The sequence below is a fragment of the Cydia pomonella genome, unplaced genomic scaffold (assembly GCF_033807575.1).
Source record: "Cydia pomonella isolate Wapato2018A unplaced genomic scaffold, ilCydPomo1 PGA_scaffold_83, whole genome shotgun sequence".
Taxonomy (NCBI): Eukaryota; Metazoa; Arthropoda; class Insecta; order Lepidoptera; family Tortricidae; genus Cydia; species Cydia pomonella.
Window position 1 is genome coordinate 40,314 of NW_026907916.1, and position 22,510 is coordinate 62,823.

Consider the following 22,510-nt stretch of genomic DNA (forward strand, 5'->3'; position numbering starts at 1 on the left):
GTTTCAATACTTTCAATTGATTTCAAGGTCCACATTCTAACAAACTGACTCATATTTGACCTTATATTACCTTGCCAAAAAGAAAATATACTTGATTATTGACACTTTAAAGTGTCTTTTACCCAGATATGGTTACCAAATATTGGTATTTACTTATGAGGCAGGATACAATTTAACTTATAGGCTCACAAAAACGATTTTTATATACATTTTTCAGAGCTTCGCTTGTTTGCTTTCCAAAAATCCTACAGTCTTAAGGGCAAAGTAAATCATATGAAAAGTGCACTTATCACAACATGCAATATTGTCTATTATATTGTAGAAGTAATCAAGCTCTCAGCCAATTAATTCATGGATTAACATAAGCTGTCCTTATTTTCCCGCTTTTGAACATTCTTAAATAACAATAAGACAGTAAGTGATATAGTAGGTTAATTTGGTAGCGCTATTAACAGCTTTATGTTACTCATCCAAAAGAGTTCAACCCGTTACCACTCTCACCGTTGTAGTTGTGTACAGTGCATAGCCATTCAGAATGTAAATAAGCTCGTAGAATATCCAATTTTCAATCATAATACACAACAAGTCCCCAATCCGCATTGGGCTAGCGTGGGGACTATAGCCCGAGCCCTCTCGCACATGAGAGGAGGCCTGTGCCCAGCACTGGGACGTATATAGGCTGAATTATATTATATTATATAATACACAACAAATCCTATTTGCTGTAACCATTTTAATTTTTCTTTGATATTCGCTACGATGGTAGTCTTACCCCAGAGAGTATTCTAAAATATTTTTGGGCCTAAGCCCATACTTTAACCAGCCTATAATGTGGTTTTATTTTATTACATGTACAATAATTAGGGCCAGTATGGTAAGAACATGACCTTTATCAATTCAATGCCTGCAATACAGCAAAAAATAATACTAGGATTTTTCCTCTTGGAGGTATCATTATTACGAGTATCATGTTGAAATTATGTACCATCATGCAAGATGTATAGGTATATTCAGTGCCGGATTAACCATTAAGCAAAATAAGCACTTGCTTAGGGCACCACGTCTAGGGGGGCACCAAAATCATAGGAAAAAAAAACGCGCAGGCTGCATCAGCATCGCAGTCGTAGTGTAGTACTTATATACACGAAACTTTTTGATACGTGTGCAAGTACCCATCTAATAACGAAGGGTCGTAAGAGAGTGAGGACACGTAAGCATATCTCCAACCTTACGCGGAGGCCATCAAAGCTCATGGCCAAAAAATCTTACCGTCGGGCTTGTGGCCAACCGATTTTCTCGACGTAGATTACCGATTTTGTAGCGTATTTTGGTCTCTTGCACACCAGGCCGAGTTGCTGCAGAGCCGCGACCTAATTGTCAAAGTGTAATAAAGGGCCCTGCGAAGGCCGAAAAATAAAAGCATCTTATCAAGTTGCGCTTTCGAATTAAGGCCAAGCCCGAGCAGTAGGAGGACCGTGATTACATAGGTTCGATTTCAAGTCACTCTTTTGCAGTTCGGCGTTAGGTCTTATGCGACGCCAGGCCTTCTACTTTATGCAAGCTGCCCCACTTTCGCTTGGCCATGGATCCAAATCCATGCTGTCCTCTTTCGCAGCTGGGCTGCCTTGCTCACACCTCGCCATTAGTTGTATTATATGATAACGCGCCGCGATCTAACGCTCCGGACGTCCAGCTATTCATACCTCGCCATTGGTCAAATTCAAGCCTTGCTTTCTTCCAGCTCGACCTTTGGCCTCATCCGTAAGCGCTGATCGAACGCTCCGCGCATTCAGCCTTAGACGTTGCCTTTAAAAATACTTCACGATTTAGGCCAATCAAATTAGATCCAAAAATAGCGTTTTGAGAAATTAATTCCCAGCAAGCTGGAAATTGTTTTAATACATTTATTTGGTCATAAATGCGTGTAATAAGTTTGCTCTATCCCAGGAGGTGTGCATACATTTTGGGATCCTTAGGAGATCATTTTTTCCTTTGGATTGCCAAACCGCTCGATGTAGAAGGAACCCACTATCAATTACAATAGCACTTGGTGGATCAGACAATGGCTCAGATCATGACAATGGTAAGAAAGCGTTTACGGATTATTAACATGATTTTACCAAAAATAAAAAATGTCGACCTTTTTTTTACAATTTAGGTACTACGAATACATATTAAGATACCTTAAATCAATCAATCAATCAATATATTTTATTGCAAGAACATAGTTAAATTACATTTCGGATCCTCAGATATCAATTTTAATAATACTCGTAATTAGAACAAATTTTCCGTCGGCCTTACCGTTTTCGATTTACAAGCAAAAAAACTGAAAAAGAGGAAACATTTATGCACACCTCCTGGAATGGAGCAAACTCGGATTACACGTATTTTTAGGTCGAAAAAATCTAATTGTATTGGCCTAATTGTGACACATTATTATTTAAGAAAACGGGACTTATTCGCGTTTGATTAATTTCTAAAATTACCTCCAACGTCAAAATAATGATGTCGACTTTACACAGTCTTCTCCGAGACCATGGGGACAACGCCGTCCTTGAAACGTCGGGTCAGAGGTAATTTTAAAACTTACCCTATTAAGTCCCGTTTTCGTAAACAATAATTTGCTATTTAAGACATTTGTGGCCATTGGTACTTGTTCTGACAAAAACCAATGGCCAATGGCTAAGCCCCTACTGAAGCTCGGCCTTTGCCCTTACATGAATGAGCTTCGCAGGAATGCTATAGAGGTTGCAAAATCCTGTGCGGAATACTGCCTATGTCTTACGTCTTCGCTTACACTTGGACCATGGTTGGCTTGGCCTCCGGACTTATGCGAAGCACGGTCTTCGAATTTGCTTACACTTCACCTTACCTACTGTTGGAACATTAATACTGCAGTTCTGTCAATTTCCGTGATAAAATGATGTGACGGATTGAAAATTCTATTCTCAGAAGTAATGCGGCAATAAACGTCATTCAATTTACCAAGAAAATTCAATGTAATCTTGATGAGGGGGCACCATGGTCTAGAAATGCTTAGGGCACCACAATGTCTTAATCCGGCACTGGGTATATTTAAGGCTTTCACCTGAATATACTTACTTGGCCTTTAGTTTCATACATATTAAAAACATAAAGTGACTGATTAAAATCTTAAACAAGATCTGTATTATTGGCACTAAAAGCTCGTCAATTTCAGTTAGTGAGCTACAATTTAATCTTGAAAACTCTGCCAGGAGAGTGCTCTCCCGCTTGGTTCTTTGTATCGTCTGGTATTTCACATATTACAATGTCTGCGTTCCTGATAAGCCAAGGTTAGGCCTGTGCGTAGATGATAGATTTACGTTCGCTAAAGTGTTTGAATAAATTACAATTCGCATAATTTAACACATATAAGTAATAGCCATTCTAACTGGTAGTCCCAGCTTTGTTCACAAATATACTCGTACCTTATTTCAGGATTACCTACTTGTACTACCTGGTGCAAGCTCAAGGAAGCGCGAGATGTATGGACATAACTATTTATATTACAAGGATATGTTATTGACTGACGGGTTAGATAGTAAGGTCAAAGACCTTCGTTAAAATAATCAGTATTTAATCATTTGGCATTAAGTAGCCTTCCTATTTTTATGTTTTTGAAGAAAAACTAATGTTACATTACTTTAAACGAGATCTGAGAACTATATATACTTAAGTAGGTAACTTAACCTGTGGCATGCCCATGCCCAATGGCGCAGACTTGTCTAGCATTTACATTGTATCAACGGTGATATAAAGCAATTCTAATGTTATCTCAGTGAGCTCACTGATTCTCACATATATGTTTTGTAACATACAGTATACAATACAGAAACTTTGTCTTGTACATTATTGTTGCCAAAAACTGAATACTTATGGGAATAATTTCATAGGACACCAATTAATGAACATTGGTATAGAAATAACCTTCGAGGTTGCTTGCCTTTCTTACTACGTCGGTGGCAAACAAGCATACGGCCCGCCTGATGGTAAGCAGTCTCCGTAGCCTATGTACGCCTGCTTAATTCCACCCGGGAAATTTGTAATGTTTTATATTGAATATCATAACCACACAGTCTTTTAAAGTAGATTCGAACCAATAGGTAAATGTATGTATCTCAACCCTTAAGGGTTTGTATCCGTTATCCAAAAAAGCACTTTTGGCTATTAACAAGAAGTCGTCCCGACATCTAGGACATATATTTTAACGCCTGATGTATTCATCTAGATTAATAACCGAAATGGCTTTCTTTCATTTGGACTGCGATGATTAGTTGCATTGAGCTATGATTATATACCAGTTGTGGGTCATAGACATTTTATTAAGTCCTTCACGTCTTTCCTGTAGACAACGCAACGTTAACGGAGTTCAAGCCACGCTATGCTGCTGCAATCTTGTTATGCTGCTACGGGCGGGATACATTTTTCCCAACCTTTGTTGTGTTTGACCCAAATGGGGTTAAATGATGAATAGCCAAGAACCTTGAACCAGTCCAGGGTAATATATTTATATCTTTAAACCATTAGAACTATGTAGCGGCGGGGCGGCCGGTTGATTAAGGCAATTCAAAACAGATTTAAAAATTTTAATTCAACGATCAGTATCATGAACTCTAGATTATCAAGATTATTAGCATGACTGAATGGGCCACGTATGAAGTATGAACCACTTATGGTGATTTTTAATATTACTCACCGGAAAGCCAGTTCAGTGCCAGCGTGAGCTACGCGTTACGAGCGAAGTTGATAACGCGAGAAAACAGTATGTCTCGCAAAGCGCCTACTAAAAGGGAATACGCCTAGCGGGTCGCTGGCAGTGAGTGTGTCAAGGCTTATTTTATCTTTTTAGGGTTTTATGGTCTTCCTGGGCCAGTCTCATGTTTAGTGGGGTGTGTTTTCGCAGCAAAACGATAGTAAAAAATTATTTCTCGAATGCCTTGCGTAGGATTTTTATGTGCAAATAAATGATTATGAATTATTATTGTGAATTAGTCGGAGATTTACATGGGAGTTGAAATCTTGGCTTATAGAAACAGATACATGTTAAGTAGGTACTTATATCATAAATGCTTTGTAGTACCAATATTTGATTAATGATACCTTGAACCAATTGATACCCGCTTGCGCAGCAGGCAAATGGATGTTGCACGCCTTGCGCAGGCATGTTGTATGATCTTAATATACTTTTATCTGATAACAGAATCAAAACCATGTCTGACTTTTAGCCCCAGTGACTAATCATTTTCACACGCCTTGCGCAGGCGGGAAAGGTCTTGGCGTTTGGAACCATGTTCATTGTATTAAGTATACTGGTCTTATAGTAGCCATCTTGCTTCATCTGCTAGCGTAGCAGGATAATGAAAATCGCACACCTTGCGCAGGCGGCAGGTCTTCAGCTGGCTTAATAGTAATATTCACTCGCCTTACGCAGGCGGGAATTATTAGGTACGTTATGTATGTATGCTTAACAGCACATATTTATATTTTAATAAACCTTCTGCTAAGTAGCAGGATAGTTATTGTAGTAGGCCATGGCGGATATCCATAATAGGTACAGGTAGTATAGGTACAATAAGTTACGCAATGGTAGTAAATTTCTCCACACCTTGCGCAGGTGGGAAAGGTTACAGTATGCTAATTTAACATAATGCAATATTGTTCAACTCTGCTTACGCAGCAGGATATGTGTTATGCCTTGTGCAGGCAGCGGCGGTCTGTAACCACCCGACCTCCCAGTCTCAATTACGTTCTTAAGTCATGAAAAGATACTTCGAACCTCCTTTTCTCACAAGGGTTATAGTTATAGCAAAGGGGTAAATAGTGCCCCTCCTGTATGCAGTTATACATGTCAAAACTAAAATTTTATACGTATATAAATATAATAAAACTCCTTAAACGAAATTCACAATAACACAACTGAATGGGGATATGTCAGTTTTACATACAAGAGTTTCACTTTTAAATCCCTTGCTTTAACTAGAAGGCACTTTTAGCAGTTGCACTATTTATTATTACGTACAAATACCTTAATTGAAAATAAAATTCACAAAGATATTGACGGTACTGTGCATCCAAAGTTGGTATTATTAAGAAAAAACTTTCCAAAGGATATAAACAAAAAGATCGAAAAGGAGGTTTTCGATGTAGGTTTGTTAGTTACCTTTCGTCCCTCAGAGCGGAAATAGAAGCCCCGCGACAGCGGGGCTTCGTCGACTTTAAGGCGGATAGGACCCTAATTTGGTAGCCAGCATGATACTAGAGTAACTTTACTGTTTAATGGTACCCATGGCAATACCAAACATGGTATTTCTTTAATGGCTTCTTATTCTAGCTTATTTTAAGCGTTTTAGCCCCAGCTCTCAAGCATTCTAAAATTGGGGGTACTTCCAAATCCAGCCTTTATTGTGATATTTCGATTTAAATGCAAAATAAAATAATTTGTATCACAGCAGCACAGTACCAGAAAGTCTGGAAATGCACGGAAAATATCAGGTCATATATATCTTACGATCATTATTATTGTAATTACCCTAAGGTTACTTAATGCAAAATCACAAGTTGATTAGCATAAACTACGACGTCGCAGAGCGCGTCTTTTTAGTTATTCCTAAGTTAGGCAGTTCTATACTGTAATAGGAACCGCTATAACCTCCCTTTCGGAGGACAATAAAACTGTGGCCTATAAACTGCCATCCACATTTACACTTTTTCAAGGACCTGCTCCGTGCTTAAAATGATTCGATTCGCTGTAGGTCTTCCCTTACCTCTTTTACCTTCTATTTTACTTTCTATAATTTTTCTCAATATGTCATAATAATAATAATAATAATAATAACTATTCATATTTACTATTTATTAATGTGTATGTTAGGTATGTATTAATATGTTTATAAATATGTAGTTTTATATATATATATATATATATATATATATATATATGCCTTTGCACTTAATGCATCGTGTAGTATTTAGTTACGTTTGTAGGATTAGTTACTTCTTTAGCCTTGCCGTCATGTACATATTGTTTTAGTTTGACTACCATTTCTTATGTATCTCTCTCACTTAAAGGTTAGCTGGAAGAGATCCCTTAAAAGGATAAGTTCGCCTTTGTACACATTTACCGTATTTTTTCTGTGTTATGTACTTGTTTTGTGCAATAAAGTGTTTACTACTACTACTACAATGTCTAAATTTTCGGGTAGTTATAAAATTTATTGGTTAACCAACCAAATACAAAACCGCCTGGATCTGTCACTGAACAATCTGACTTTAACCTACATTATTTGATCATGTAATGTTTTCATATACCCTCAACTTAAGGAGACATTTGAGGGTAGATTTTGTTTACTTAAATACGTGGTTGTGCCCAGTAAGATGGCGCCACTTTTTGATATTTAACAAATTTAACACATGATTAAAAAAAATAAGGATCTAAGTCAAATGGCGTTCTAAAGGTTTTAATAATGTGTCGAATGATCTCAGTAAATTTACTGTGGCCACGAAGTTTTCTTTGACAATCCACCTCTATTTCAATTTCTCTTTGGTAAAATAGATCACTGCAGATCGACGTGGCACTCAAAAAGGACCATAATTCAGTAATGAATAACTTTTCGATTACAATTTTTCAATTTTACATTTATACAGTAAATAGGCCACAAGGGCACTTTTACACGTCAACATGGAATTTACATACAAACAAAAACAAGCACATCAACAATTATAAAATACAATTAATTGAAAATATTAATGCAAAATAAAGTATTATTGTTTAAAGAAAAAAGTAAGTAAACTATTATTATTACTTAGAGATGTATGAAGTCTCTAAATGTTGAATTACAAAAAAAAAACAAACAGATACAAAAAGAAATCTAAAATTACTTAGAGGTGTAAATATCTCTAAATGTCAGAACTAAATGATTTTTATCAAATTATCCTTAGAGATGTAAAGAGTCTCTAAGAGTCAAAAATTCAGTATAATTAAAACATTCATCAGGATAAAAGAAACATACGAGAACCGAATGAGGTGTCTCTCTAAGACTAATTTGATAAAAGTCATTTAGTTCTGACATTTAGAGATATTTACACCTCTGGATAATTTCAGTTTTTTTTTTGTATCCCTTTTTTTTATTATTATTATTTTAGTAATTTTTTTGTAATTGTATTTTATACTTAATTGTTGATGTGCTTGTTTTTGTTTGTATGTAAATTCCATGTTGACGTGTAAAAGTGCCCTTGTGGCCTATTTGCTGAATAAATGTTGAAGTTGAAGCAGACCAGTCTCCACATGGCTTTATTCCAGGTACGGCATCCCTCGCGACGAAAGCGCAAATTTCCGTCGCGCAGTAGAAACACTGTGCCCCGCCTACTGTCAGAACAAGTCCATCTGGCTGGCCTCCGAGATCACCATGGTGCCACCCAACATCCTCAGCGAGCATGGAGTGAAGCTGTCAAGGCTGCTGCAGCGGCCCGGGGAATATGTCCTGGTGTTCCCCGAAGCCCATTCCTGCTCAATAACTACTGGGTTCGGGATATCGGAGAGTGTATACTTTGCATCAAACGCTTGGCTGACGGATGTGTTTAAACTGTTTCAAGTGAGTTTTTTTTGTTGCTATTTAAAGGGAATGACATAATAAAAAAAATAGGGAGTTATCTTTTTCTTTTTCACAATCCATAACTCCCATGGGAACAATATAGCCCTTTGTCTTTCGGTACACCTGCATGAAATAATAATACATTGTGCAACGAGGGGGGTAAGTGAAATTTTGGATACGAGGGTGGTAATTCCCGACAGCCGGAGGCTGGAGCCACCCGAGTTTGCAATATTCTTACCCCCGGAGTTACACACAATGTTTCTCATCACACTTGCGAAGAAAAAACTAAATTATAAGCCAAATAATTCTTAAATACGGTGATATATCAAACATTCGTCCGCCATTTTGTAATTTCTTGGCAGGTGAGGCATCGAAGGCACAGACATAGTCGGCATTCAGCCACGATTGAAAATTATATAAACATATTTTAAACGGCTGTTAAATTAATCAAATTAAATAATTTTAAACATAAACAAAAAAAGTTAAATTATAAACGTTAGTATTTTAAGAGTAAAACTCATTTATGCTACTCGGTTTGTATGAATAAGTGACATAATTAAAAAAGAAGCTTTAACTCCCTAGGGAGCTATAGCTTTTTCTTGACAATCCATAACTCCCGCGGGAACAAAATAGGCCTTTGTCCTTCAGCACACCTGCATGAAATAAGATCTTTTTCGAGCAAGTGTGACGAAAATAACGTGTTATGGCAACAGGAGCTGCGCAACAGCTGCGAGCCGACCATGTTCTCCCTGGAGCAGCTCCTCCTGAACGGCAGCGCCGACTCCTCGGCCCCTCACCAGGTGTGCTCCGTGCTGGCCACGCTGCTCAGCGCCGAGCTGGAGCACCGCCGCGCCCTCGACCACAAGGGGCTCAAGGTAACGCGCCCGTGTTGCACAGAATACGTCCCTGCCCTGTCTGAGAAAACTAAGTGTATATAGATTCAATCCGCACGGCGGGACCCGCTTGTGGGAGGCCGATGGGATGAAATCACTGTCACAGTCACTGATGGGTTCGAAGGACCAAAAGATGTACGGGTCGTACATCTGAGCTGATATGATTCTTGATGGTTGATTGTGGTCTTGATGGAAACACTGATTTTGGTATATGCATTTATTGATAACCAAGGTATATGAGTACTAGCTAGGAGCACGTATAAACGTAAACTAATTCATAAATCGATGTATGGCGTAATCGCAAATACAGCAATTATTATAAAGTCATTATATTTAATTTAAACGCTGACACGAGAAATGTGCGATGCTTGCATTGTACACAGGCCGTCCCCACATTATGGGACATCGAGGGAAACCTTAGATATAAGACATAGGACATTTTGCTAAAAGGAAACTTTATTTTTAACCGACTTCAAAAAAGGAGGATTAAGAGATGATTGAATTAATTATTGATTCTTTATTCCGACATTTTATTTGCAGGTGCAAGAACGTCCCCCATCGTCGGCGCCGCTCAACACGTCGTACTTCCGCGCGTGGAACACTCGCGACCAAGACGAGTGCGAGTACTGCCGCTCCACCCTGTTCCTGTCCAAGGTTAGACATCACTAAACGTAGCTCGCAGTATCAACCCCCGCCGCCGCCGGTCACGTAGTCCGCGCGTGGAACACTCGCGACCAAGACGAGTGCGAGTACTGCCGCTCCACCCTGTTCCTGTCCAAGGTTAGACATCACTAAACGTAGCTCGCAGTATCACACCCCGCCACCGCCGGTCACGTAGTCCGCGCGTGGAACACTCGCGACCAAGACGAGTGCGAGTTCTACCGCTACACGCTGTTCCTGTCCAAGGTTAGAAATCACTAAACGTAGTTCGCAGTATCAACCCCCGCCGCCGCTGGTCACGTAGTCCGCGCGTGGAACACTCGCGACCAAGTCGAGTGCGAGTTCTACCGCTACACGCAGTTCCTGTCCAAGGTTAGACATCACTAAACGTAGCTCGCAGTATCAACCCCCGCCGCCGCCGGTCACGTAGTCCGCGCGTGGAACACTCGCGACCAAGTCGAGTGCGAGTTCTGCCGCTCCACCCTGTTCCTGTCCAAGGTTAGACATCACTAAACGTAGCTCTCAGTATCACACCCCGCCACCGCCGGTCACGTAGTCCGCGCGTGGAACACTCGCGACCAAGTCGAGTGCGAGTTCTACCGCTACACGCAGTTCCTGTCCAAGGTTAGACATCACTAAACGTAGCTCTCAGTATCACACCCCGCCACCGCCGGTCACGTAGTCCGCGCGTGGAACACTCGCTACCAAGACGAGTGCGAGTACTGCCGCTCCACCCTGTTCCTGTCCAAGGTTAGACATCACTAAACGTAGCTCTCAGTATCACACCCCGCCACCGCCGGTCACGTATTCCGCGGCCTTATAGCCATGCACTTATAATCATTTTCTCAAGTTCCGCGCGTACAGGACAACACTCGTCTTGTTAACACATTACGTAACTATGTCGAAAGTTTAAAGGGCCATATTTACTGTAAAACGTTGTACGATACATGTGAGAATTTCCTATTTTTCGCCCTTGTATCGTAATGTACAGTCGCCATCAGATATATCGGAGCGGTCGAGGTGCTCAAAAATATCTGAACACGCACTTTTAACGCCTTGATAATAGACGTGTGTTCAGATATTTGGCTGTTATTTGGGTTAGTAAATATTTCATAGAAAGTTTATAATATGCGTGTAGATAAAATAGTGTACGTAACTGTACATAATTAGGCATTAAAACACTCGTGTGATCTTTTTAAGAAACTCACTTCGTTCGTTTCTTAAACCCACACTCGCGTATTTTAATGCCTTTTATTATGTAGCAGTTACCATAACTACGATTACAACCCTTTAACTTTTCGACATAGTTACATAATGTGTTAATTTACGCACTAGTGCGGAAAAGTAGCAGCATGTGTACTGTAATAGTACATTGTGCAACGAGGGGGGAAAGTGAAATTTTGGACACGAGGGTGATAATCTAAGACTCGAGTTTGCAATATTCTTACCCCCGGAGCTACTTTATAGCACTAGTGCGAAAATTACCATATTACGCTAGGGAGTTATAGCTTTTTCTTCACAATCCATCATTCTGAAATCCTGCGTCGTTCTGGCCTCTATGGTATGGAGGCTCTACTAATGCAGCGACAGCTAGGGTGGTGTGGACATGTCCTCCGTATGGATGACCGCCGGTTGCCCAAAACCGTATTCTACTCTGAATTGGTGGAAGGCAAACGCAAGCACGGCGGTCAGCATCTGCGTTACAAGGACGTGCTCAAACGACACCTGAATGCTTGCAACATCAACCCTGAGCGCTGGGAGGAGCTTGCTGCAGACAGAGCATCTTGGCGGTCCACCATTTTTAACCACATCAAATCGTTTGAGGAAAACCGCCTCAATGCCTTAGATACCAAACGCCAACAACGTAAAGAGAGACCGAAGCCCTCTTACACGTATACATACAACGCGTCTGGCCAACTCTATTGTAACACCTGTAAAAGAGTCTTTAAGACCAAGTTCGGCCTGGCCAGCCACATTAGGGCCCATAATCGGCGTAATCCGTAATTGCTGAGGTCGCCGTCATCGAAATCGATGAGGAGGACTATATATGAAATAAGATCTTTTTCGAGCAAGTGTGATGAAAATAACTATTATTGTATAGGTGACCGGGCTCACGGGCCGCAAGTCCGCCGTGTGCCCCGAGCACGCGCTCCGCCTGCTGGAGACCAGGAAGCACAAGAACGTGGATCTGCACACGCTCGAGTTCCTCTCGTCGTTCACCACGCCCGCGCTCGAGGAGATGCTGGAGCGGCTCGACGCGCGCACCGCCGGCGACCAGAGCGCCCACGCGGACCCCGAGTAGAGGTCAGTCATATTCACATTTATTTTACGAGGGGGGTGGGGTTAGGGTCGGCAACGCGCATGTAACTCCTCTGGAGTTGCAGGTGTACATAGGCCACGGAGACTGCTTACCATCAGGCAGGCCGTATGCTTGTTTGCCACCGACGTAGTATAAAAAAAAAGCATACATTGTCATTTTTTTTTTTAATATTATAGGACATTACTACACAAATTCCGAAAAACTCATTGGTACGAGCCAGGATTTGAACCCGCGACCTCCGGATTGAAAGTCGGACGTCATATCCACTCGGCCACCACCGCTTCCTTATGTACGAAATATCATTTTTAAATAGTATTTATAAATATTTATATATTATATATATCGTTGTCTAAGTACCTTCAACACAAGCCTTATTGAGCTTACTGTGGGACTTAGTTAATTTGCTTTTCGGTGAAGGAAATCATCTTGAGGAAACCTGCATACATCTGCGAAGAAATTCAAAGGTGTATGTGAAGTCCCCAATCCGCATTGGGCTAGCGTGGGGACTATAGCCCGAGCCCTCTCGCGTATGAGAGGAGGCCTGTGCCCAGCAGTGGGACGTATATAGGCTGAATTATTATTATTTTATTAACATAAAACAATAAATTGTGCCTAATAATAACACAGGTAAGGAGTAAATAATAAAAATCTGTAGAAATAAGAAATAAAATATCAATATTAATTCATGTCAAAAATTTATTGGTTTTTTAAAGCTATTCAGTCAGAAGTCCAGTTACGGAAAAGTAGACCTTCTGGATTAAGAAAGATTTCAATTTTGAGACAAATCCGAGATAGCTAGGTGTGTTTTTTATACATGTTATGTAACCCTCTTCAATTCTCAGTCTAAAGTGAAATTCAAAATTCAAATTCAAAATTCAAAATTTTATTCTGCAAGTAGGCCTCAAGGGCTCTTTTACAAGTCAATATAACATTTACAGTAACATCATATAGTGACATGAAAAATACATAACAACATTTTATAAATACAACAGCCAATACCTGGGTAAACATTACATTATAATAATCTTAAAATAAATAATTACTACAATACAATAGAGATGTATAGTCTCTATGGTTAAAAACACATTAAATCTGGAGATGTAAAAGGTCCCCAATGTCAGAGTACTAATATTAATAAAATTTGGAGGTGTAAAGTCTCTCCAAGTGTCAAAATAAAATTTATACTAAATAAATAAACCGCGTCTGGACTGTTAAACTAGCAGTCTCATAAACTAATGCTACATTCTGTACATAACTAGTATGTACCAAGTCAAGTATATTATACAATATGACAGAGACGTATAGTCTCCACGGTTAATACATTAAGTTTGGAGATGTATAAGGTCCCCACGGTTCTGAGAAAAATAATAATACACAATAATAAGATTTGGAGGTGTAAAGGTTCTCCAAATGTCAAAGAATAAAAAAAATAAAAAATTGTATGAAATACATATTTCACGTCAAGAGACTGTTAAGCTAACAATCTTAAAACTAGTTCTACAGAATACATAACTACTATGTATTTAATATGTCAATGTCATCATCAAAATAACTAAAACATAACAAACATTAATACATAAGGTTGAACAGCTAGAAACAACAGCGCCATATGCCTCTCCGGGACACTGCACGCAAAACTATTACAGCTTTTGAGACTGGATACTTGGCCATGATTCCGTGTCTCCCAAGTAGTCATCTATTTTATAGTATCCCTTTTTGAGAAGTGCATTTTTGACGTATTGCTTGAATGAAGTATAGGGCAGGTTCCATGCCTCTAAGGGTACTTTGTTATAAAATGTTACACAGTTTCCCATGAACGATTTTTTAACTTTCTGTAGACGAAACTTGGAGACTACTAACTTATGTTTATTTCGCGTATTATAACTATGGATATTAGACAGTTTCTTAAAGGACTTTATATTCTTATGCGTATACATTATCACATCTAGTATGTATTGTGAAGCTACTGTGAGAATATCTATTTCCTTGAATCGTTCTCTCAGTGAGTCACGAGAAGCCATGTTATAAATGGATCTGATTGCCCTCTTCTGAAGAACGAAGATGGTTTCTATGTCAGCTGCTTTGCCCCACACCAGTATGCCATAAGACATAATACTGTGAAAGTAACTGAAGTAAACTAGGCGAGCTGTCTCCACGTCAGTAAACTGCCTGATTCTTCTTACTGCATACGCGGCAGAGCTCAACCTTTTCGCCAGGGCAGATATGTGAGGGGCCCATTGCAGTTTACTATCTAAAGTAAGGCCCAGAAAAACCGTATTCTCGACAAGGTCCAGCGTTTCGCCATTTAATGTGATGATAGTTTCAGATTTTCTTACATTCGGCAGCGAAAATTTGACACATTTCGTCTTTTTCGCATTAAGAAGTAAGTTATTTGCTGTGAACCATTCTAGTACCTTTTCCAAAGTTTCATTGACTTGGCTATAATCGCTCAGTTTCCTGTCAACTTTGAAAATTAGTGAGGTGTCATCAGCAAATAAGACTATCTCACATTTATGTTTTACAAGGTTCGGCAGATCATTTATATATACAAGGAAGAGAAAAGGACCCAAAATTGAACCCTGTGGAACTCCGAGCTTTACAGTCATTCCAGTAGACTCCGTTCCATTTACAACCACTTTCTGGGTTCTTTGGTTTAAGTAAGACTTAACAAGGCTTAGAGCTTCCGTTGACAGACCGTAGTGCTTCAGCTTGTGTAGAAGTGTGTCATGCTCCACGCAATCAAATGCTTTGGACAGATCGCAGAAGACACCTATAGCATCTAGCGAGTGTTCCCAGGCGTCGTATATGTGCTTGATTAGTACAGAGGCGGCATCAGTCGTCGAACGACCTCTTGTAAAACCAAATTGCTGATCTTGAAGTAGTTCATTCGAGTTGAAATGTCGAAGCAATTGGTTTAATACAATTTTTTCAAACACTTTACTGAGAACAGGAAGTATTGAAATAGGTCTAAAATTTCCAAGGTCATCTTTGCTGCCCGCTTTAAATAGAGGAATGACCTTACTGTACTTCATCAGATCGGGAAATACACTTTCTCTAACACAAGCATTAAATATATCGGCCAAATACGGTGCCACTACGTCGATTACAGATTGCATGACTTTCACAGAGATCCCCCAAAGGTCCTCAGTATTCTTTAATTTCAAGGACTTGAACGTTTTAATGATTTCATGGGGGTCAGTATATTGGAAGTATAATTCCATGCTGCATTTCTTGACATTGTTTGTATCCAAGTAAACACCAGCCTTTGCTACAGAGGAGTTCAAGTTCCGTGTAGCATCTGTGGCTATGTTGGTGAAAAAGTGTTGAAAGGCGCCAGCAACATCCAGGTCTGCAGACAATATTCGGTCTTGAACTTTCAGTCTGTAGTGGCCATCACGGGGTTTCGTTTTTTCCAGTTTCAGTGTTTATTACAGTCCAAGTAGCTTTTACTTTATTGTCAGCTGACCTGACTTTCTGACCTATAAAGGCAGACTTAGCCGCGGCGCAGACTTTCTTAAACACTTTTGAATATTTTCTTACATATTCTGCAAAATTCTCGTCATGGTTAATGCTCCTCATTTCATACAGGTCATACAATCTATTCCTACTCTTATGGATGCCCACTGTGGCCCATTCACTAAACCTTGTTTTCAGTGATCCTTGCTTTAGAGTCTTTGTTTTAAAAATATTCTTGTGGACGTCATGTATCACATTCGACAGTTCCTTGTATAGTGTATCAGGATCTTGCTCACCTGTAACCAGTGCTGGTACCTTGGATATAACACCTTCTCTAAACCTTTCCATTCGACTGGCAGTGATGGGTCTATATGTAAATGATTGCTGTTGTCTTATAACATTGACTTGGAAATAGGCTTTTTGACCACAGTGATCAGAGTTGAAACAGCTAAAGATCTCTTTTTTTATAACTTCACAATTATAGAATACATTGTCCAAACATGTCGCCGTGCTAGCTGTAATCCTTGTGGGCTCGTTGAATAGCGGAAACAAGTCAAAAGACTGATAAAGGTTTAGAAGTCTTACAGTGTGTGCATGTGTGGGATCTAATATATTAACATTAAAGTCCCCACAAACTATTATCTTCTTACTGCTAACAAAGACTCGTTTCAACGCATCTTCCATCACGGACTCAAACTGGCTAAAATCCGACGAAGGTGGTCTATAGACACATATTATAATGTGACTCTCCATTTCCACACATGATATTTCTATAGTTCGCTCGATAGAAAGTTTGACTATGTCGTTTCTTTCCTTGCATTTAAATTTTCTTTTCACTATAATCAATGAGCCCCCGTGGATGGCCGACTTTCTACTGAACGAGCTAACTATATCATAATTATAAATATTGAGTAATAACAATTCATATTCCTTGAGCCAGTGTTCCGTAATACACATAATATCTACATCTAGAGATTCTAAGAACAGACCCACCTCTAATTCCTTGCTGGAGAAGCCCTGTAGGTTTTGGTGGACTAACATGATCTCGCGGGGCTTCTCCGCTGTCCCAGCAGTCAGTTTAAATGCTGTGGGCGCCCCCCGGGAGAGGCTGCGCTCGCGCCTGCGCTCGTGGCGCTGCTGGCGCTGTTGCCACTGGCTGCAGAGTCAAAAAGCCCAGGTTCAATGTTGTAAGCAAGCAATTTGGCTGTTGTAACTTTACAGTTTCTCGGTACATACAAATATTGATCATACAATGTGACATTATAAAAGTTTCTTTTGTACATTCGGTTGATATCCATAAAATGGTAGTTACTGTTGTAACATGTCACAGTGTACAGCATGGAATTTAATTCGGACACTCTAATATTATGTTCACGAGATACTGAATTGGAATACGGAAAGGCACACAAAATAATTTTATAAATTCCACGCTGCTCAATATCTGACAGTGTTTGCATAAGGGGTCCTAGGTGGGATTTCCTTACGCCAACACTATCGCCCAAATGTACAATTAGAGTGGTGCCCCTATCAAATTTGTCCTTCGCTAAGCGGTCCACAAAACATTTGATGGAGGCACCACGCATACATATATTTGTCACCTTCTGCCGGAGACATTCACTCAACATGGATCCGAGGCCGGCACCAATACCATCAGAGTAGACGACTGTCGACGGGGGAGGAGTGTCCTGGCTCAGGTCAAGGCGCGCGGGCAGGGGCGCGGCGGGCGCCGGGGCGGGCGCTGCGGGGCCCGGGCGGCGCGGGGCGTCGGTTGACTGTGACGTCTCCTGGCTCTGGGGACTCCTGAGGTCAGGTCGTGCAGGCTGGGGCGCGGCCGGGGTCAGGGGACGCGGAGCGGGGGTCGCCAGCAGAGGCGCGGCGCTCGACTCACTCAACGCGCTCCCCGGGCTCCGGCACTGCACCTCGGGAGATGGTTGACAGGAACACTTGCTCATCAGATCTTGTATCAGTTCCTCATTTTCATGACAGAGGTCGACCAGGTCTGAGGCAGAGTTGACATGCTGTTGGTTTTCTTTTACAATATGATTGTAATTATCACTTAAGGTTTTGAGTGACCATTTCAATCTACTTATTTCGGACTGAAGTCTAAATTTTTCAGTCTCATATAAATCAATATTGTCCTGTAATTTTCCATGACACCGATCTAATTTTTCCACAAGGTCACTTTGTTTCCTTATAAGTTTCACATTGAGTTGCACACTTTTATTTGATTTAATAAGTTTCTGAGTGCGCCTTATAAATTTATTTAATTTAATATATTTCCTCAATTTCTTGTTACTTGCAAAATAATAAGAAGGGGAAGAATCAACTTTAGTCACATCCATAACTGACATTTCTGCAAAAAGGCTCTGTGTATGTACAGTTTCATTCATCTCACATTGACTCCGCAGATCACTTATTAATAAATTTGCTTCATTCAGTTCACTTTCTAGGTCACTGATACGCCTTAAATTGGATTCATAGGTTAAAACACAGTTATCAAATGTGTCCACAATACACTGTAGGTGTTGACACTGTTTCACACTGTCCATGTAATCAGAGTGTAGTACATTCAGCTGGTTCTTTAACTCAGAGTTTCTTTGAACTATTTTTGCCACTTCCACTTCACTTTCATCTCGTTCACATATTAGGTTGTTACAGTCCTTTCTCGAGATCTCAAGCTCTTTCAATGTCGCTTTCAGTTGCATTTCCAGGTGGCGAGTTGTGCCTTGACGTGTAAGAACATTTGAAGCCATTCTGAAATATATAAATACAACTGAGTAGGTACACTGAATATAAAAATGTTTGTCAAATATATTTAGAATGAAATGAATGTGTGAGATTATGTGTGTAGTGTATTAGTATAAGGTAATGTATGTGGCAATTGTGTATATCTCAAACTTTGTTTCCACTTATATCCGTCAAACAAAGAGAAATTGCACGTAGCCAATGTATTGTGATGGGACGTTGCTCATAGCGCTATGAGCTTTGTAAAATGTAAGTCGTCTCACGTATGCAATACAATGAGAACTATTGTCTTACAAACTCACAAAATAAAAATACAAAATACTCGCCCGGTTTAAATCCAAATTCCAACGTCCGTTACTTGACACTTCAGCTTCAACAAAGGCCGATGAGTAGGTACAAAAAGCAATGTAATATTGTGTATAATCACTGTTTAACGTTATTTCTACAATTATTACACTTTTTTAATATACACAACATCACATTATTACAAAGATTTATATTATTTTAAGAATTTTAGCAAACAGCTGATTCAACATGATGTTGACAGCTCGGCGCCCGTTCGGAAACTCGGAAAGTCATTAGTAATAGGCTGAATCAACTTTTTTTGTTTTGTTATTCTGTCCCGTTGTCCAAGGGACAACAGTGGCACAGTTTGTTTGAAGAGACGTTGTATGCCGTTCTATTAACATGCTTAGTAGGGGGCCCATTATGGACATTGGTTATAACGACCACAAAAACGCAAGTTTAATACATTTAAGTACCATAGAATCAGTATTTCAATGAACTTTTGTCCCCTGGACAACTAATCGTAACCATGGCAACGAGTGACGCTAAAAAGTTGATTCTCCCAATAGTACATTGTGCAACGAGGGGGGTAAGTGAAATTTTGTACGAACTAATTCGATAATATCGAGCCTTTTCTAAAAACCCCAAATTAGGTTGCGTTGTTTTATCACAGAGTTCCTATGTCCACCTCTTGTCTCCATCATCAGATCAGCTCGATGGTACCATAATATTGCATTGTCACCCGAGTTACATATGTATGCAAAATTTCAGCTCAATCGGAAACCGGGAAGTTGGTCAAATTTAACTTGCAAGATTTGTTTACAGACAACGGTCAGGTGAAAGTAAATAAAAGCTTGTTAAAATTATGTCTATTTAAAAAAATTGCGATATTTTCTTTTAGACGAAACCAGTGCATCCACTCAAAATGCCTCAGGAGCACACTGCAGCCGTCGACAGAAACGGCCGGAGCCCCTTCACTGATGTTTCCAGGCCGAATAGGGCTTACGATTCCGGGATCCCGCGCATTTAGTCCCACTTGTTGTGGGATTCCGATCCCGCGGGATTCGGGATGTAGTTTGTATCGTCAGCCTCCCACCTTACAAGCCGGGAGATAACGTTGCCATTTTTTTAAACTGCGCACCGCATAAGGTACCTACGCCAAAGGGTACTTAAACTGGCCTACTTCCAAAATGGTTTGCTATTGTGAAATCAGTCAAACAAGTTCGTTAATAGAAAAAAGCGCGGATTTCAAATTGTCTATGGGACGATAACATTTCGCGCATACATTTTTTAAATATGCCACTTTTTTTCTACTGACTGAAATTGCTTGACAGACCATAAGTGTGAATTTTGCGTCCGTATTCGCTAGTGTCATAGACAAAACTACAAGTTCACGTAAAATATAAGCAAAATAAAAACGGGCCTTATTTGGAGCAGGTACCTTATTTTTGATGATTTTAACAAACGTGCGTTTTGAATATTTAGAAAATAATACTTTTTGTTTAAATGAAATTAATTTAGTTTTCATTTATAATGGTAATTTGTAAAAGAGGGGTCCTCTATTAATAACATCACACGAGGGGGAGGGAGGGGTACAAAAATGTGACAGGGGGGGGGGGGACATACCTTATTTTTGATGATTTTAACAAACGTGCGTTTGAAGAATATTTAGAAAATAATACTTTTTGTTTAAATTAAATTAATTTAGTTTTCATTTATAATGTTATTTTTTAAAATAGGGGTCCTCCATTAATAACATCAGACGAGGGGGAGGGAGGGGTACAAAAATGTGACATGGGGGGGGGACATACCTTATTTTTGATGATTTTTGATTTTAACAAACGTGCGTTTGAAGAATATTTAGAAAATAATACTTTTTGTTTAAATTAATTTAATTTAGTTTTCATTTATAATGTTATTTTTTAAAATAGGGGTCCTCCATTAATAACATCACACGAGGGGGAGGGAGGGGTACAAAAAATGTGACATGTGACATGGGGGGAGTGAACAGCTTTGTGACGTCACTTAACTTCACATATAAACAAAAATTGTACAGCTAAATAACTAGTTTTTGCAACGATATATAGTTTTATTGCGTGACATTTTATTCCTCATCGGTTTCGTGTCATAAAATTTCTAAATTGATATTAATAAAAATATTTTTTTATTAAAATAATACTTCATTCTAATTGCTTATTTCAGTTATTTCGTTAAAGAGATTGACAAATATGTGACGACACACCAGGGGGGAGGGTTGCCTAATGTGACCAGGTGTAACAAGGAGGCAAAAATTCATGCGATGTAATAAACTGATGACCCTAGACGTGTAAGAAAAAAAAAACAAAAATAATGATACAAATTGTATGGCATCGTACTTGTGGGCCAGCTTCGTATATGGCGGGGTTTAACACTAACCCCCTTATTCATAAACGTGTACTAAAGTTACGATGCCGCTGATTATCGTTCGTCCCTTTCCGACGTATTGGTATGATGGAAAGGGACAAACGATGATCAGCGGCATCGTAACTTTAGTACACGTTGATGAATAAGGGGGTTCATGAATAAAAGGAGTTCATAAAATGAACCGGGGGCTTTACGTCCAAAGCTTTAAAAGGGATAGTAATAGTGCAATTTGCCGCCAGGGGCAGCACTAGCACATACCGTAAACCATAGAGTAACATACACTACCATCACAAAGTTTAATACCAAACACGGAATATGCATATTTGCATTTTTCATTTAATTTTTTTTTTTACGAAAATTCTACTTTGCAGTAGGTACCTACAATCCGAAAAATAAAGCGTTAAACGATTTATTAATCAGAATTTATTAAAAAAGACATAAGGTAGAAGTACTAGTGCTCGACACTGCACTAGTCACCGACATGGGCACTTTATTCATGGAAATATAGGTTAAATTTGAACAACGAAGATTTTTCTGTATTCGATCTTAATCCTTGTCACTTTGACATAAAGTGCCCAAGTCGAGTACTAGTGCAGCGTCGAGCACTAGTACTTCTACCTTATATATATAATAATAAAAAAAAAATCATAGTTCCTCATCGAAAAATCCTCGACGCTTTTCCACTACAGAGTAATCATTTATGATACTAATAAGCTCCAAGGGTAAGGGTGAGGTTAAGGGTTTGTCCAATGGCTAAGGTCACCCTGTATACTATGCATTAAACAGTTTATAGACAAGTTTTCGCAGATCATTCGTTACAAATAAATATGACATTGATGTATTACGGCGGTTGATTTACAGTTTGTGCTAGTGGCGCCTACGCAGAATTTTGCGTAACCTATTCCGCGAAATCTACTTTTTTTCAATGTTGTAAATGTGTAACATTAAGTTAATTTAAGTTTAGTAATGTAAAACGTAAGATAGCGAAAAACATGAACCATAGCGTAACAAGGGTCGTCAGTACTGAACTATCTACAGTGGACTGTACATAGTTTAGTACGTGGATAATACTGAAAGTTTCTGGAATGAGCCATTTAGAGGTCACGCAATGAAAATCTTGAAAATATAACTTG

At 39.5% G+C, this 22,510-nt stretch overlaps 2 protein-coding genes across 3 annotated transcripts; one reads left to right on the plus strand and one right to left on the minus strand.

Moving 5' to 3' along the window:
- The first annotated feature begins 7,711 nt into the window (after positions 1-7,711).
- Positions 7,712-20,057, plus strand: LOC133534310 (protein Jumonji-like). 2 transcript variants are annotated; one of them, XR_009802006.1, is made up of 4 exons: positions 7,712-8,615; positions 9,329-9,490; positions 10,049-12,472; positions 19,876-20,057. XR_009802006.1 is itself a non-coding variant. In XM_061873416.1 (3 exons), the coding sequence occupies exons 1-3, from the start codon at positions 8,430-8,432 to the stop codon at positions 10,175-10,177; spliced, it is 477 nt and encodes a 158-aa protein (XP_061729400.1). In that variant the 5' UTR covers positions 7,712-8,429; the 3' UTR covers positions 10,178-13,334. The 2 variants fall into 2 exon arrangements, 1 of the variants encoding a protein (XP_061729400.1); XM_061873416.1 differs by lacking the exon at positions 19,876-20,057 and having other exon boundaries at positions 10,049-13,334.
- On the minus strand, positions 16,975-18,697 carry LOC133534309 (anti-sigma-I factor RsgI8-like). The gene is made up of 2 exons (XM_061873415.1): positions 17,543-18,697; positions 16,975-17,100 (listed from the first exon to the last, which is right to left on the minus strand). The coding sequence occupies exons 1-2, from the start codon at positions 18,695-18,697 to the stop codon at positions 17,023-17,025; spliced, it is 1,233 nt and encodes a 410-aa protein (XP_061729399.1). The 3' UTR covers positions 16,975-17,022.
- Positions 20,058-22,510: the final 2,453 nt, after the last annotated feature.

Coding starts and splice junctions, on each gene's coding strand:
- LOC133534309 (XM_061873415.1), bottom strand. CDS start 18,697: ATGGCTTCAAATGTTCTTACACGTCAAGGCACAACTCGCCACCTGGAA. Junction 17,101..17,542: donor GTGAATGTCTCCGGCAGAAG/GTGACAAATATA, acceptor TTGACTCTGCAG/CCAGTGGCAACAGCGCCAGC.
- LOC133534310 (XM_061873416.1), top strand. CDS start 8,430: ATGGTGCCACCCAACATCCTCAGCGAGCATGGAGTGAAGCTGTCAAGG. Junction 8,616..9,328: donor ATGTGTTTAAACTGTTTCAA/GTGAGTTTTTTT, acceptor TTATGGCAACAG/GAGCTGCGCAACAGCTGCGA. Junction 9,491..10,048: donor TCGACCACAAGGGGCTCAAG/GTAACGCGCCCG, acceptor TTTTATTTGCAG/GTGCAAGAACGTCCCCCATC.